General features: G+C 36.5%; 1 protein-coding gene across 1 annotated transcript; it reads right to left on the minus strand.

Annotated features, from left to right (window-relative positions):
- Positions 1–4,300: 4,300 nt before the first annotated feature.
- ARP4 (actin-related protein 4) lies at positions 4,301–15,234 on the minus strand. Its single transcript, XM_086655466.1, has 20 exons — positions 14,985–15,234; positions 14,730–14,821; positions 12,580–12,756; positions 12,079–12,152; positions 11,580–11,660; positions 10,708–10,768; positions 10,507–10,556; positions 9,772–9,826; positions 9,523–9,600; positions 9,375–9,428; positions 8,748–8,801; positions 8,606–8,666; positions 8,277–8,328; positions 8,085–8,151; positions 7,494–7,556; positions 7,175–7,237; positions 6,626–6,688; positions 5,908–5,972; positions 4,840–4,908; positions 4,301–4,740 (listed from the first exon to the last, which is right to left on the minus strand). The coding sequence occupies exons 1-20, from the start codon at positions 14,995–14,997 to the stop codon at positions 4,695–4,697; spliced, it is 1,338 nt and encodes a 445-aa protein (XP_086511592.1). The 5' UTR covers positions 14,998–15,234; the 3' UTR covers positions 4,301–4,694.
- Positions 15,235–15,970: the final 736 nt, after the last annotated feature.

A 15,970-nucleotide genomic window follows, 5' to 3' on the forward strand; every position in this document is an offset into this window, starting at 1 on the left:
TGGTGATTCGTTTGTTTTTCTTTCTCTACACTTTCCCTCTTCGTATGATGGTCAAATCGTCGTTACGAGTATTCCAGATATTATTGAAAGAAGAGAGGCAGGAATCGTGATGGATTAGAAGAAGAATTTTAAGGTTAGAATTTTCATAGAGGAAAGTATGGTATTTGCAATCTTCTTCATCAAACTACAAGATGACGGGAGATGTCGAAATTTGTTGGAAGATTCTTTCTCACGATCGATCTTTCGAAATTCCTTGCAATATGAGATTGAAGCTAGTGCTATAATCCACAATGGTGTCTTTTGGTTATCGTGCCCCTTCCATGCAAAGTGGGAATTACGGATCGCCATGATAGAATTCATCGTATGTGGGTGCATCAAATTATTTTCTTCATCGAATCGGTCCGAGACGAACCTTCTGGGGAAAGGGGAGCTGATGCAGGCGCATCCAAGACGAGCCCACAAGGCCACACGGTCATGGCCTGGTCGGCCAGAGTTTAGTAGTTTAGTAGGAGTCCTAATTTTAGTATGATTCATAATGAATCTAGGTGTAGGAAGTTTCTTTATTTTCAATATCTCTATTATTTAGGAAAGTCTAGTTTGTGTCTATCTAGGAAAGTTTAGTAGTCTATAAAAGAAGGTCCAGTCTGTTTTATTATTGATGTTGAAGAGAAAACCCCTTGAGTTTAATAAAGTTTTTCAGTTTTTAGAGTTATTTTATTGTTCTTTATTTACTTTTATTCCGTTCTTTTAATTCCGTTGCGTTATACATCACATTCATTCAATCAATAAAATTTAGTATTTTAGTATTCTTGTTATCAATTTCGGTTCAATAGTCTTTAGACGGAGTTCTAAGGCTTTTATCAGTTTTTCCGCTACCTCCAGGGCCTTGTGGTGGGGGGTGCGGGCAGGGCGCCCGCACAGGGCCCCCCACCACCAAAGGGCCCAATTAACAAAAAAGTTCACATAACTTTCTTATATTAAAAGTAAAGATAACATGTTAATCACATAACGTATACTAGCTCGGCTGGTCATGTGCGTGATTTCTCGTCCAACGAACCCAGGTTCGAGCCACATGCACGTCAATTTTTTCATTTTTATGAGTTTAAAGAGTAATATCGTTAAATCAACCTTTAGTTTTGCTCTGTTACACTTTTTCTTAACTACATTATCTAATGTAATTCTAAGCAATAGAAATCTTAATTTTTTATAAAATCCTAATAAGAGACAAATTTATATAAGTATTTTTTGATAAATATTCTAACTCTTGTGTTATCTAATGTGATTTTAAGCAATAAAATTCCAATAATAGGTAAATTTTTTTAAGATCCAACATTTATGAAAATTTAGAATTTCATTATATTAAATGTAGTTATAACTTATAAGTATAATAAGATAGAATAAAAAATATTTTTCGTTCGCAAATCTCTTATAAAAATGATATCAAAAGATAGATTTTTTTTCTACGACTATTTTCTTCAAAATGCATTTGGATCCATCTATAGTTTTCATCTATCTACTGGTAGATTATCTAGCATTTGTTTCGATTTTTGCTAATTTTTTGTCGTTCGAAAGGCCTACAATCGAATTTGGCACGGGCCCCCGAAATTCTCAGGCACGGCCCTGGCTACCTCACCATGAGGTCGTCGGATCGAGTCTCGGTGGGAGCAGTTTGCTATCAAGATTTCTCGCATGTAATTTAGGCTATAAATAATGTAATAAGAGCTAAATTAGAATTACCCGGGTTAATTAGCAGAGCTAAATTAGAATTAACACTAAAAACAACATAATCATGGTAATTACCCGGGTTAATTAGCAGATCCTAAAAAATGGTTTAAAACCTAAAGTAGATTTGGTTTAATCTTTCCATTTTTAAACAAGGCTTCTTAATTGAGTTTCTAAATCTTGTTTAACACCAAAGTCCTCATCACATAAATTTCCTAATTTCCAACACCGACTACATATTTTCTTTCTCTTTTCTTAGTACTAATAAATAGGACATATTAAAATCTTTCTCTCCCTGTCTACTTTCTAGTCAGTTTCTCACTCTTTTCTTCAACTCTTTTCCTTGATTAACCAACCCTCTTTTACTAATTGATTCTCTCTCTAGTGGATGATTATAACAATCCCAACTCCAAATCCTGAGTTTCCAAGTAATGAAGAACTCCATTGAAGATGTCCAGTATGAAGAATTATCAGTAAACGAATCTTGTAAGATGATCGAATTAATGTGAGTTTCTTTCTTTTCCTCAACTTGACATGTTTATATTTTTTTTTTTACTTTTTTCATTAAGTTCAAAACCAAAAACCAAATTTAGGGTTGTTGAATTTTGGTCGGGTATGTGGCCGATCAAGATTTAGACGTAGAAAGTTAAACATTGTTTGTCTCTAAATTGTTCCGGACCACATGCCCGGCCAGAATTCAGCCAGGATAGGGTTTGGACATAATACCATGTCCAATCTTCATGAAAATCATTAGTGTAAGTACGATTAAATAGCGATATTTTTGCAGTTTACAAGAGGAAGAAAACAAGAACATAGGTACGAATCACAACGAAGAGAAACCAACACATTCACCTATAGACGGTTCACCTATGAAAGCAAATTTAGGTTCGAGCTTGAAAACTGATATTGAGAACTTGAGTTCATGTACTAGTAAAACACTGAATACAGTTCAAGAGAGAACCAAAGATTCGAATTATAATAATGTTGATAACATCAAAATGAAACCAGTAAATGGAAGATCGAGACATCGAAAGCGAAGAACCTTTCTATTTGAGAAAGTATTGACTTCACAAGATTTTGAACACAAGCTAACAATTCCAACAAGTGAAGCGAAGAAGCATATGCCCATAATACGTCTATCAGAGAAAATGTTCAAGACACAGATCATAACATTATTAGATTATAATTTTGAAGATTGGTGGACAATGAAGTACAAATATTGTGAAAGAAGTCAAACTTATTATCTAACACAAGGATGGGATTTTTTTGTTTATTTTCATGAACTAAAGACGGGTGATACTGTTCGCTTTTATAAATTGAGAGGATTTGATACTAACTATTTTGGAATTGGTTTTCGTCGCCAAAAAACAAGAGTATGTGGGATTGGTTTCCGTCGTCCACAAATAGAAGTTTGTGGAATTAGTTTCGGGCGACGAGAAATAGAAGTACATGTTCCTAATACTAGTAATGAAATTGTAGCTGGTTTTGAAGCTAACAAAAAACATACTAAGAGTAGTAAACGTAGAGCACAAAAAAGAAGGCGTGAATTCGTACCAACCATGTCACCACTAAACCCAGCTCGATCAAGTAACAACAACAGTAACGTCGATAAAGACTGCTCGCCTCTAGCAATATGAAGAAGACCAAAGCACTTTAACGTGCATATGTCTTGTGTACATTTTTTTACAAGGATGAATTTCTTTTGCCCTGTTATATTTTTTTTTTACCAAGTTAGATTTGCCTGATTTTAGAGTTCGATTTGAACCTTATTCTTTTTATAAGAAAGATGTTTCGGTATTATATTTATGTATCTTTAGATATCGTCTGTACTTTTTTATTTGCCTGAAGTTCTCTCTCTCCAAATCCCCCTTTCATCTTCTCTCCAAATTCTACCTCCGCTTTTTTTTGTTGTTGAATCTTCTGCTTCTACTTCTTTTATGAGGTGTATAAATTAAAGATGCTGTTTGCTAAGGAAAAGAAATATTGCCCAGGCGACGGAGTGTCCATGCGCTTCCCTTAACCCAGGCGAAATATTGCAATGGGCCATTTGCTCATCATCTGTCCACCAAGATATTGTGGGTTCAGTCCACGGCGATTTATGGGCTTTACTCTTTTGCGCCCTTAAAAATAACTTGTTGATTTCTCCACCAAAAAGAAAATTGTTGATTTCTGAATTACAAAATCGGGAAGAGATGCCATGGATACCTACATCGGTTGCGCATCTCTTCTAAAATCAACTTTAGTATCATGGTACAATAACACTTGAAATCTTACCTTAACATATAACCCTTTTCTTTTCTACAACACTGTCCACTAATGGCTGAAAAGAATTCATATGTAAGAATTTTGGTAAAGCACACAACCATTGCTGGAGTGGTAAGATGTTTAGTCTTCCACCCAAGAGGTCAAGGGTTCGAGGCACACTGACAATTCAAAAAAAAAAATTGGGAAAAGGGGATTTTCTAGGAGTTCTAGTCACTTGATTGTCAAGGCTTGCTAATTTGGTTGCTGCCTTAACCGTCGTCCGTGAATAGTCTATAGAAATCCATGTATCGTACACATTTAAACACCTCAGAGATCAACAAAGTTGTATGTTCATAACCTAGAAATTAGAAGTTCAATGTAAGTTTTTCATGTACTTCACTGAATTAAGCTCATAAATTATAGCCTAGCAAACTATTATGACCTAGAAACAAGTATCTTCTCATACACAAGAGCTTCTACATTTTCTTTCTTCGCCTTCAATATTTCTAATAAACAGTAATTTTGTTCATCTTAAGTCCATAAATTCGGAAGCAAATAGCAGACTAGACAAGTTGACTGAAATTTAACAGACTCTGATTGCCCATGGGGTCGATCCTCATTTTCCAGTCTTCAAAATAAGTAAACAAGCCAATAGTTTTCAGAGATTCATTGGTTGTGCCAGGAAACAGTCTAGTCATCTACGAGGAATATGCAGAGGAACATGACTATCATGGGCACTTTCTTTGGACATAAGAAGTCCCATGTTCTTCGTACCTGCAAGCAGCGAAGAAAAAAAAAGTGTGATGAACAAAGACATTGGATTTGGATCAGAAAACTGGCAGAAAACTTATTGTAGGGGTCTTTTGAACTCACTCTGCTTTGGAGAACCACATTTGCTGAAAGGAACCAAGTGATGCTAGAATACTCCCTCCTATCCAAACACTACATATGCATACAATTCACGTCATTGAAACTTTCTAATGTAAGTTTGTAAAGAAAGCATCAACACCGACTACATAATATAGTTCAAAACTAAAATTATTGGTTGGAGAACTCCCAAAAAGGTGGTGAAATTCTTTATAACCAATTGAAATACAGTTGAATGGAAATGGATATATAATTGTATTTAGTTATTTACAGGCTAGTGCTTAGGATTATGTTACGGAACCAAGTGCTAGTCCCCACTTTGACCGACCCGACTAGTTGTACTCGACTTCCTAGGTGCTCGAACAGATTTAATCCCTCCCTAGGTGTCCGGCTCAATGTTACCTATAACACATCTGCTTCGGTACGGGTACCGTTATGCAGTACACTACCGTGAGACAATGTACCATGCTATTTTAGGGTCCAATACGTTTTGGACTATTTTTGCTAGACAATAAATACTCTCAATAATTTAATCTATACTAAATTTAAAATCATAACTAGTTAACCAAAAAATCTTGTAGTTAACAACTCAACTAGTTTAGCTTATAAATTTTTACAAAGAAATTAAGTTAATTAAGGTTGTAGATTCCGGTACACATTTCGGAGTATCGGACCACGATACCACCCAAAATGGTACGTGGGTGCAGGGGGAAGTAGATTATCTGGTAACTCTGGTGCTACCATCCATTCAATGAATTTAGTTCTATTTTAGGTGTAGAGCATTGTATATAATTGACTATAAAGGGTTTGATAAACTGAACTAGTATTAAGATTGAAAAAATTGTGTTGAATTTTGATATTATATAATAGGCTAAGCTTGACTTTTTCATTTTTATGGTATTTGTTTCGTTACTATATGAATACATAAGCATAAAGAATAATTGCTAAGTGTACATTATATAAATAAATTAATAAATATATATGGCCAACCAGTAGATCCAGTCCTCACTAGTCTCTGACTACTATAGCCTCAGAATTTGAGATTAAATTGTATGAATAAAATGTAAAACCTACCTGAATCGCCTTTCTGTTGCATTCCCACTGGCGAGTACCTTAACTCTAGCAGCTTGAGGGGACTCCTAGACATAATAAAACAAAAACCAGTTACAAATGCAAGCAAATAGCTATGTACTTTAATCTAGAAGCTTGAGAAGACCACTAGACTACTCTATTGAGATTCATAAGAGCAAGTCCAACATAGGGGTTCAGGACCTGAATTTTGGGAGCCCTGAAATTTTTCAACTCCAATGTCGGGATCCCGAAATGGGCTCCCAAGTCCAAATTATGTCTGTGTGTGGGATTTTTAATTATAATTATTAGTTCCAAATATGAAATTTATATTTGATATTATATTATTCTAGAGAAAGAATTTTAAAAATAGAGAAAGATTTAAAAAAAAATAGAGAAAGATTTTAAAAAAAAATCTAAAAAATCTAAAAAGATTAAAGAAATTAAAAATAAAATAAAATGGGGTTGATCCCCTTTTCAATTGACTGACGGGAATCCCTGCAACGGTCATATTGGGGCTGGGAGGGCGGGGGAGTGGGGCACCCTGGTTGAAGCATGTCCAAATGGGGATGGGGTCCCATATTTTGAATTTGGGAGGAGCCCCAGCCCCTATACATTGGAGTCCATTGGACATGCTGTAAAGCCTCTAGATTATGATACAAAATTGGCCTTCAATAATTAAGGCTCACAGAGAAAAAAAAATTGAGTTCGCCGGATTATATACCTCTAGCAAATCTTTTTCAAGCCGCTCTTTCAGCTGTTGCATTGATGCTGTGCCTCCAGCAAGCTGTTTACAGGATAACAACAACGTGACACAATCATAACTGAATTCTTATTCAGAGAACTGAAGCCCTGAGATATTCACTTACGCGTACAAAGTTCAAAGTTTAATAGAGCTGAAAAGTAAGAAGTACGGATCGAAACACTCAATGGTAGATCCTACTAATCATTTCGTCTACTGCATTTCGTACAGGTCAAGTTCGACTGACAAGAAGATATTTAGAATTAAGAAAAAAAAAATCTTCAAATGGTGTTACAGACCTAGAGAATGTATTTTGGATCTACACTTATGCAGTCATGTGAAATTGTTGAAATGAATGGTTTGTTGCCTTCCAATCTAACAACATGCTTGCGTTTAAGGCATGATAGGCATCCAAGGCTCATGTTGACTAGTTCTCTTTGCTTTTCTCGAGAAAATAATTTCATTTCACTAAATTGTGAACTATTGACTAGATAATACTAAATAAATAAAACAAAAATGATTAAAGTTTACCAGTATACTGCTAAATAGTTCTCTTCGTATATCCACATCACACTTATTTATGCTTTCAATAACCTGATCAGAAAACAGATGAGCCAATAATGTCAAAAAATTGGAAAAGTTCTGCATATACGAGTACAACGGGTCAAACATGTTAGAATTTAGAGATTGGTGTGTGTTGGCCTGGTTGGTGCATCGAAAGAAACTACTCCTTAAAGGGTTGCAAACCTGTCCTAAGTGATTTGGTTGTACAAATAAATTTTCTCAAAAAGTGTATCATTCATAAGATAGAGTAGCTTGAAAGCCTTCATACGAAGGAGAAGACACGTACCATTTGCGGAAGACCACGAATGGAAGTAGCAGTATCAGCAAAGCTCTCCATACCAGGAATTGTCTAATGATGTAGATCCACAAAAGAAATATCAAGTTAAAATTTACTTTAATGAAATATCACATAGTGCTATTGCCTCTAGAAACTCTCATTTTACCATACAATGCACAAACTTTCATACAGATCTGTCGGGCATAGAAGCTCCAAACAGATAATAAAATGTTGTCTTCCCTTCTATGCAGGGTCATCTTTGAGGAATTAAGGTACATATATATCCTCCACAATCCAGATACATCCTTCCGTATGTTCTTCTAAATGTTTCCATATATTTTTAAAAGCTAATCGAAGGAAAGACGGGCACATTCTCAGCCAAAGGAAAAAAAAAATTCAGTCAGAACATGTACACGTGTTAATTCAAAAACAGCTTCTAAATCAACAAGATTTAAATTAGTCCGATAAGAACTTCTCATCATAGAACCATACAGGAAGTTCATAGAGAGCCAACAAGGAAAAAGCATAAATGTACACTACATATCACAGGTTTTAACATCTCAAACTTGTAATCAGAATGTAACATTTGTTATCACACACCTGAACTATTGATGGATTGAACAGAATATCCGGAATCTTGAATCGGTCAGATCCAACTTCTATTGTTCTGTATTGAATAGATAAAAGAAAAGAAGAAAAGTTAACTATTTGAAATGGAACCGTCACACTTAAATAGTTAAGGCAATGAAATTCCGCGATGCAACATATGAAATATAGTGCGAAGATGCTCACTGTCCATCTGGAAGCTCATAAGGTGTCGTAGGAATGTTGGCATATGAACTTTCTGTACAACATAAATTTATAAAATTGTAACGGGTAATATGAAAGATAACACAAATCATATAACGTATACCATAGAGAAAACATTAAAATTTGATAATATCAAATGAACAAAAAACACTTAACTATTTAAGAAAGGCTTAACTAGGAAAAAGAAAGAACATGTAAATAAAAGAAAGAAATTCCAAAATTGTTTGCTCTTCAAAGAGCTTTCCCTAAGGCAACTTGATTCACTTCACCAACTTAATTACTTAAATATATAAAACAAAAGGACACCTCACCTTCGTATGGAGTATCTGGGGCCCGACATACCGATTCCTTGATATCACTTGCAATCACCCTCTACAATAAGAGATAGGGTCTTTAGCATCAATAGAAATCGTTGAGAATTCAATAGCACTAGTACGTGATTGTGTCATATACCTGAGAGTAGAGCCTATAACTTTCTGTTGTATTTGGGAAATCAAGATCTACTGTCTGAGGAATTCCAATTAGCAAATGAAAATTAGAACCGCAAATAACTAGCATTAATTCCGTAAACTTATATAATGAGTTATCATGTCTATTGACTCTCATATTGAACAGAAAGTAAAGGAAATGACAAAAGAATGTAGAGAAAGGAAAAGAGATGGAAAAAGGAAGATGAAATAGTTTGGAGTTTTTGAAGGGAATGAGTGGAAAGTGGATTTGCCATTGTTGGCATGTGTCGATTGTTGAATTACATGAGAGTGATGAGGTGTTTTATAGGTGTGACTGTGTTACATGTAAAATGACGAAGCGAAAGCCTCGACTAGAGAAAGGGAGGAAAGCAGGGAGCCAGAAAGAAAGGAGACTAGGAGAGAGATGAGACAGGGGATAAGCTCAGTTGGTATCGACTTGGCCTACTGTTCATCTACTGCAGATAGAAGGGTACTTGCCTGGGTTCATGTTGTAGCATGGATGACTAACACAAACCATATCAATAATTAATAAGAACAAATTGAGGCAAAAAAATAGAAGACTTGGTCAGGAAACCTTAAAATACAAGGAAACACAAGGGCATCAAGATACCTGAAATTCTCCTGGCCGAGTTTCCCTTCTTTTAAAAGAATATCTAGGTTTTATCTGCCAATAAATACCATATTAGATAAGACTATTTTGCATGTTTAATTAACTAACATCATACAATACTCTACTAGGTAAACAGCAAGAAACATACCGCGATGCCTTTGCTTTCCAAGCTTTTCAACATGCAATCAGTAAGGAATTCACCTCCAATCGGTGATGTTGCCACAGCCTATCATGACATAGACATAATTTCATAAGACCAACTTAATTGAGCAATTGCGAACAGTCACGTGTTGCAACATTAAACCCAATCCAAGGTTTTTTGAAACTCTATTTCTTTAGATAATGAGTCACCTTATCTTCTTGAAACAAATAACAAAACAAGGAAATGAAGAAATACCTTTTGAAGAACGTAACCATCATGTACAGGTGCAATAGTAGTTGACCCCCCGCCACTGAAAATGAAACAAAAAGCCCATCTTCTTAGTGTCTACGTAATTGATTACTAAGTTACTAGATACAAATGAGAGAGAGCTCCTGTTAGATTACAAAGGAAAGAATTTATCTAGTAGTTATTGCAGGAAGTTCATCAGCAATTCGGTAAGAATGCGTAGTTCACACCAGCCTTTTTTACGTAATACTATTTAGTGGGACACTTTTAAGTGATAACAGAAAGGTGCACCTGTTAGGAATACTTAGAGGCAGGGCATAGATTTCAGTCCAACTGGCAAGGAAAATTTCGTGGAAATATCACGGCTACTCTGGAAAAATTTTGAAGTTCACAAGAGAGTTGGAAATATCTCGATCGAAATATTCAACGTCAGGTATTGTGCTTGGAGGAAAATAGAAGCGTAGCATCAGACAGAATTTTGAAAATGGAAAACTTCACTTAAGAATACCAAAACATATAGAGAAGAGGTGGGGCAGCAAAATAGCAAAAGCATCTAAAGAGGTCAATGTCTGTCTGATTAAAGCCATAAACTCTTCATGTGATGCATGGAACAGTACAAAAAGAAAAACTGGCAAATCCAAACGATATACAGTTTAACTTTTACGCAAGTATGTGGCTGTGTATTGGCTGCTACTACAAGTTAAGTATGACAACTACATTGAAACCAAGTAAATAAAATATCACCTATCAACCACCAAAGAGGTAGCGCGACCAGATGCAAAAGATGTGAGAACCTGAAATTGAGCAACGCCATAGTTAGCCTAGCACCTAATCGAAGAGAAGAAACTTAAGAGTACATTAATGAAGTGAAGACAATAAGAGATAAAAAATATGTTACAAAATACAAAAGTGTCTATTCACAGTAGGCATGAGGTTAGAGCATACAGCATTTTTGGCCAAAAACAGAGCTGGAACCTTGTATTTTTCGAACATGAGCTCCGCCATCCTGTAAGAAATAGCTCATATAAGTCAGTTTTCACTGACCAACACAAAAATATTAGTAAATCTGTGCACGAAGTAAAATATATCTAAAATTATGACATCAACGAAATCTGATTTCAGTAATAATGTGAAGTTTGAAAGATTGTTGCTAATACTTCACAAATATGCAAGAATGTGAACCACCAGACTGTTTGGTGCACACCACAGAGTATGACAAAGATCTTCCATAGCTTGGACATTGGAGTATTACACTCATTGGCTGCTCGTAGTTACTTTAGTAAGGTGTCATGTCAGATTTTGTATGTGCATCTTCAGCATACATGCACCCAATCGTGTTAGCACTTCAAAGTAGGATCATAGACATAAAATCTAGGATAATGTCATTTGTTATAATTTAACAATGATTCATCCAAAAGTAAAAAAAATTGTAATTAAGAACTTAGCTAAGAAAATATAATATATGTTTACAGTCATATCCCCATTTTGAGAGATTTAAGCTTGTTTGATGGACACTTCGCGTTGGACACAGATACCCATACCAATATCCATGAGCTTGATTGGTTAATGAACTGCACGATGATTGCCAGTTAGCGACAACTATCTTCCATGCCTACTAACTGATAAAAATTAGCTTTCCAAATGGGTAAAGCAAACAGAAAAATCCCAACGAACTAATACACGACGCGAAAACCATCCAATGTTAAACAACCCCCATAATAGGACTTCATTACCTCCTCCAAGATCAAATATGAGAGCTGCAAAAATTTTAAAATTAAACTTTTAATAATAAAATAGATAGTCAAGTACCAGATCACCTTTCTCTCTGTTGGGCAGTATTAGAAGATGGTTCTGCGAGTAGCATCGGATGTTCCTTAGGATCAATCAGTAAGCGTTCCCTGAATGATAACATTAAAATACCGAATAAGTTGACAGAGCACCCTCTAAAGCATACATAATACAAATGTCCCATACGCAAGACATGAGACATCAATGGTAAACAGAAAGTATTCACAAAAACCAACACTAGTCAGGAATAGGATTAGCATCATGATACTGCAAGAGATCCCTTACCAAATGAATCACTCACTTGATAAGTATCTAAAGATCACTTCCATGATATTAACAAGCTGCTATGTAGCATGGTTTTCTGGAAAGGATTCATGAATAAGGAGGCTCACACAGGCCTAATCAAGCAAATAGTGGAACTTTTGTATCCCCGTATAAATTTCCAACTATCCACAACAATCAACAGTAACACCACTAAGAAAAAAGAAAAACGGAAAGAAATGCAAATGTGAGTAATGCAGTTATTACCTGAAAGCATGCTCCCATATATTGTCAACCATATCCCAATCAACCACAATTCCATCCTTTATGGGTGACAGCACCTAAACAAGAGAAACATTCAAAAGAGACAACCTAAGGAAAATGAAAAGATACAGAGCAGTTCCTTTTAATTCGCATTTTTGTTGTTTCAGGCGCAAGGCATGGCATGGAAAGGCGAGACAACGAACCCTCGCCTCAGTTCGCCCAAATGAGCCCAGCTGATCATGGGAAGGAAAGGCACTCCAGACGCCTTCTCCTCCTCCATGCCTCTATGTAGTTTCATGTTTTTTGTAAATCTTCGTTATTGGTAGTTCTATACCTCCAACTATGCATATAGCAATACAAAACATTCAAGTATTTGACATGTAACTACAGAAGTCGAGTGCGCAACCGCTTTAGGTGCCTAGGGCATTTAGGCAGCCACAATTTTTTTACCTGGGCAATGATTTAACTATATAGAGTACCGTGTGAGGAATATAGCAAACTGACCTCCATGTGATCTCTGCGATATCCTAGGGCTTGAGACCCGACAAACAACTTCCTGTTTGCCTTTGCTTTATCAGAATCGAAAGGTCTGCCACCATTTTTAGCATCTGGAGCTGATTCAGCTTCCCTTTGTGATTTATTGGCATCATCGTTTACCGACTGGTCAACTACACCAACATACTTCAGATAAAAAAAAAAAACAGAATCGTAAATAAGAAATCGCACCAATTATTTCACGTCAGAAGATTAATACCAAGTGTTATGAGCAAGAAACAAGTTTAAACACAAAAGACTACAAAAACATCTTTTTCTATGACAGACTATGATAAATCTTCCAACCAACAAATGAAGTAAGCACCGGTGATGCTTCCATGGAGAGTAGATCTCAGATTATATATTACTTTTACAATGAGATGGTCTAACACTAATTTGCATTGAATAAGATTTCCCTCATGAAGGTGTCGGTGCAAGTTGGAACCAAACTAAACTAGTAAACAAATACAAGAAAATAAAAATAAAACTAGGCTCGAAAGTCAAGTACAGAGCTCGAGTCCACATGCTACACCAAACCATGGTTCCAATTTAAAATCTTCAGATAGAGCAAATGCTAATCAGCTCTCGAGGTAACGGTGTTTTTTTTTTGCTTCTCCTCCCTATGGCGGTGGGGGGGAGCAGGCTATCTTGTATGTTGCTCCTATGTAATTGGAGAGGTTTCTGGTTCCCGGTTACCTCTCCAGGGCCTTTTACTGTTTTCCGTCACAATTCTTATTCCTTTTGTATCTTCCGCTTTTTCTAATATTAATTCAAAGTTTCAAAAAAAAAACTATCGCACACTAAGCACCAAAAAGCGGAGAATAACTTATTTGGAACACTGTTACCTCGAAATAAAGACTACCATCTACTACTAAGCAAAGTAATAGCAGTACTGCATGAGGACTCAGAACATGAACTCCCTGGTCTTGGTTGCCCTACTGCTCAAACTCCTCGAGTAATTTTTTGAATTATATGATTCAATAGAAGAAAGACGGAAACAAACCCCTCAGTTTCCTTAAAAGACGGATCCTGAGGTATGCAGACTTTGTCTGCGACAAGGACTCCAAAAATTACAATGTACTAACCAAAGCCTCCCAATTCACAGTAAATCTAAAAAGGATAAGTTTTGAGCCCAGTTGAGTTGTCTACTCCAATGGAATAATGTTGTTTGAATGTTATGGACCACTGGATTGTAAAGGGTGCCGCATGCTCTATCTCCGAAGAATAAATTTTTTTTTCTGAAGATAATTATGTTTCTATCTTTCCAAATTCCCCTGACGATGCAAACTTCTCATGTATCTTTCTTCCATAAAGGTAGAGAAATAAGGAGATTTTATGACGAGAGGCCCTCATACCTAAAACAAATAACAACATGGAACTGATACAAGTGTGGTTCAATATTTTATTGTTTTCCTTTTCCGAGTTTGGTAGTAACCTTAAAATCATTTGTCCAGCTTGATCATTAGGTCTCGGCACTTATCATGTATTATAGGGAATTTACAAGAAACATTTTGTCCTTATTTCGTAAACCTTCAGATTTTCCACTAACCAATTCAGTCTGTTCCACAAACAAAGCTAAATAGTATATAATATTGTTATATGAAGCATTGAGACGCTAGGAGATGTAAGGTCCAAAACCAACTGCATAAAGTTAATATCTTAAATATGGATCGGTAGTTACAAAAACACGAACTTGTAGTTTCTTTCAGTTGCTTATTTCTTAACCTTAGGTTTTATATCATTGCGACGTCACGCATGCATCTCTTGCTTGAGCACTAAAGAAACTGATCAAACAGAAAATTGTATCTTGCTTTTTTTCCTTAACTTTTCACATATTCTCAGCCTACAAGTTATAACATGGAAAGAAAGGGAACCCTAATTGGCAAATTGCATTACCCACTACCTCAATTCGCTCAATTTAGATTGTGTATGTGTTTCCTTGATCAATTTCAAATCAATAGGGAGTTTTGTCGCTGTGACAATCAACGTGACCCTGACATTTCCAAATAGTGAACTATCACTGTGACATTCTGCTAAGACAGTCCCATATTTCTAAGAAATATGACAATTCAACAAGAAACACCCAAAAACAGTGTAGGTGATTGGAGAAAACAACTTACAGATGGGAATACAGCCTTGGGAGCGTCTTCTCCAGCATAACCAGCTTTGCAAGTGTGAGACCCTAAGTCAACAACAATGGCTGATACCTCATCTGCGTAAGAAAGAGAGAAAGTAGAGATAGATGTTGTGAAAAGAGATATATTAGGGCAAAATCGTAGTGGGAGCAACACAGTGAAGTAGTTGAAGTAGAAAAGGGAAAAGGGTAAGCAAATTCAGTAGATAATAGAAAATGAAGAGAGTGAATGTTCACTTACCACCTCCGTACATGATTACGAGCTCAAGAGAGACCTAGGGTTCTTGAGCGTTCAAGAGAAAGAGAGAGAGAATGGGGAAGGAACGAGAAAATGGAATCTAGGGCTTAAGCTTATGGAAGGGGGAAGAAGGGTGTAAAGGGCGGGCTTTTTTTGTTCTTTCAATCTCTCAGACCCGTCTCGAAGAAACATTCTTTGTTCATTCTTTATTGCCCCCTATTTTCTAAGTAGTAATCTTTTTCATCCCTCAGACAGGGATAGCCGGATAGGTGTGGGAAAAAGGTCCACGAGCCCAAATCTTCCCACAAACCGCCCGAACCCGATGTGTCCGTGGGAGCCTGGTGTCCGAAACAGAAACTACCCGTCGGGGCCGCCAAGTTTAGTCGAACAGGCACGAACAAAAGACTCTAACCGACCTTCCGTCTGAGTTCAACTGATAAGTCCGACCGATTGATATTTTTAAGGGTTAATTCCGTTTCGACCCCATTTGTGACCAACTCACTGTTTTGGCCCTCATAGGTGTCCGGCAGTTCGATTTGGCCCCCAAAGGGCAAAAAATTTTCAACTTTTACCGGCACTACCCTTAGGGGCCAAAATAAAATTATTTCAAAAAAGATTAAAAACAAAAAAAGCCAATTCACCTCTTTTATTTCTCCTCCATTTCCCCTTCATGTCATATTATCCCCTCCATCTCACCCTTTTTTCTGTGGCAAGATGTCGTCGACCGACAAAAATTCTGGTTAGCGACTTTACCTTACGAAAATTGAACTTTCTCTATCTTTTTCTTTCTCTCTCTCTCTTCTTCTTCTTTCTATTTCTCTCTTCTTCTTCTTCCCTCTTCCTCTGTTCCCCTTTCTCTTCTTCCCTCCCTTCTCTTTCTCTAAACCTCTAGCGAAGGAGAGTCTTCGCCGGAGGTCCGGTTCACAAGACCTATGAAGGTCTGGTTCGCCCGCCAGATCTGGCGACAAAACCAGACCTTCGGAGGTCTG

This window comes from Eschscholzia californica, unplaced genomic scaffold (assembly GCF_041429995.1).
Source record: "Eschscholzia californica isolate CP2 unplaced genomic scaffold, dmEscCali1.0.p SCAF_1, whole genome shotgun sequence".
NCBI classification, from domain to species: domain Eukaryota; kingdom Viridiplantae; phylum Streptophyta; class Magnoliopsida; order Ranunculales; family Papaveraceae; genus Eschscholzia; species Eschscholzia californica.

Bases quoted from the DNA above. Each gene is read 5' to 3' on its own strand.
- ARP4 (XM_086655466.1), bottom strand. The intron at 8,667-8,747 runs GTATATGACACA...CTCTTATTGTAG, and splicing joins GTTATAGGCTCTACTCTCAG to AGGGTGATTGCAAGTGATAT. The intron at 6,689-7,174 runs GTAAACTTTAAT...TCCTGTAAACAG, and splicing joins AACTATTTAGCAGTATACTG to CTTGCTGGAGGCACAGCATC.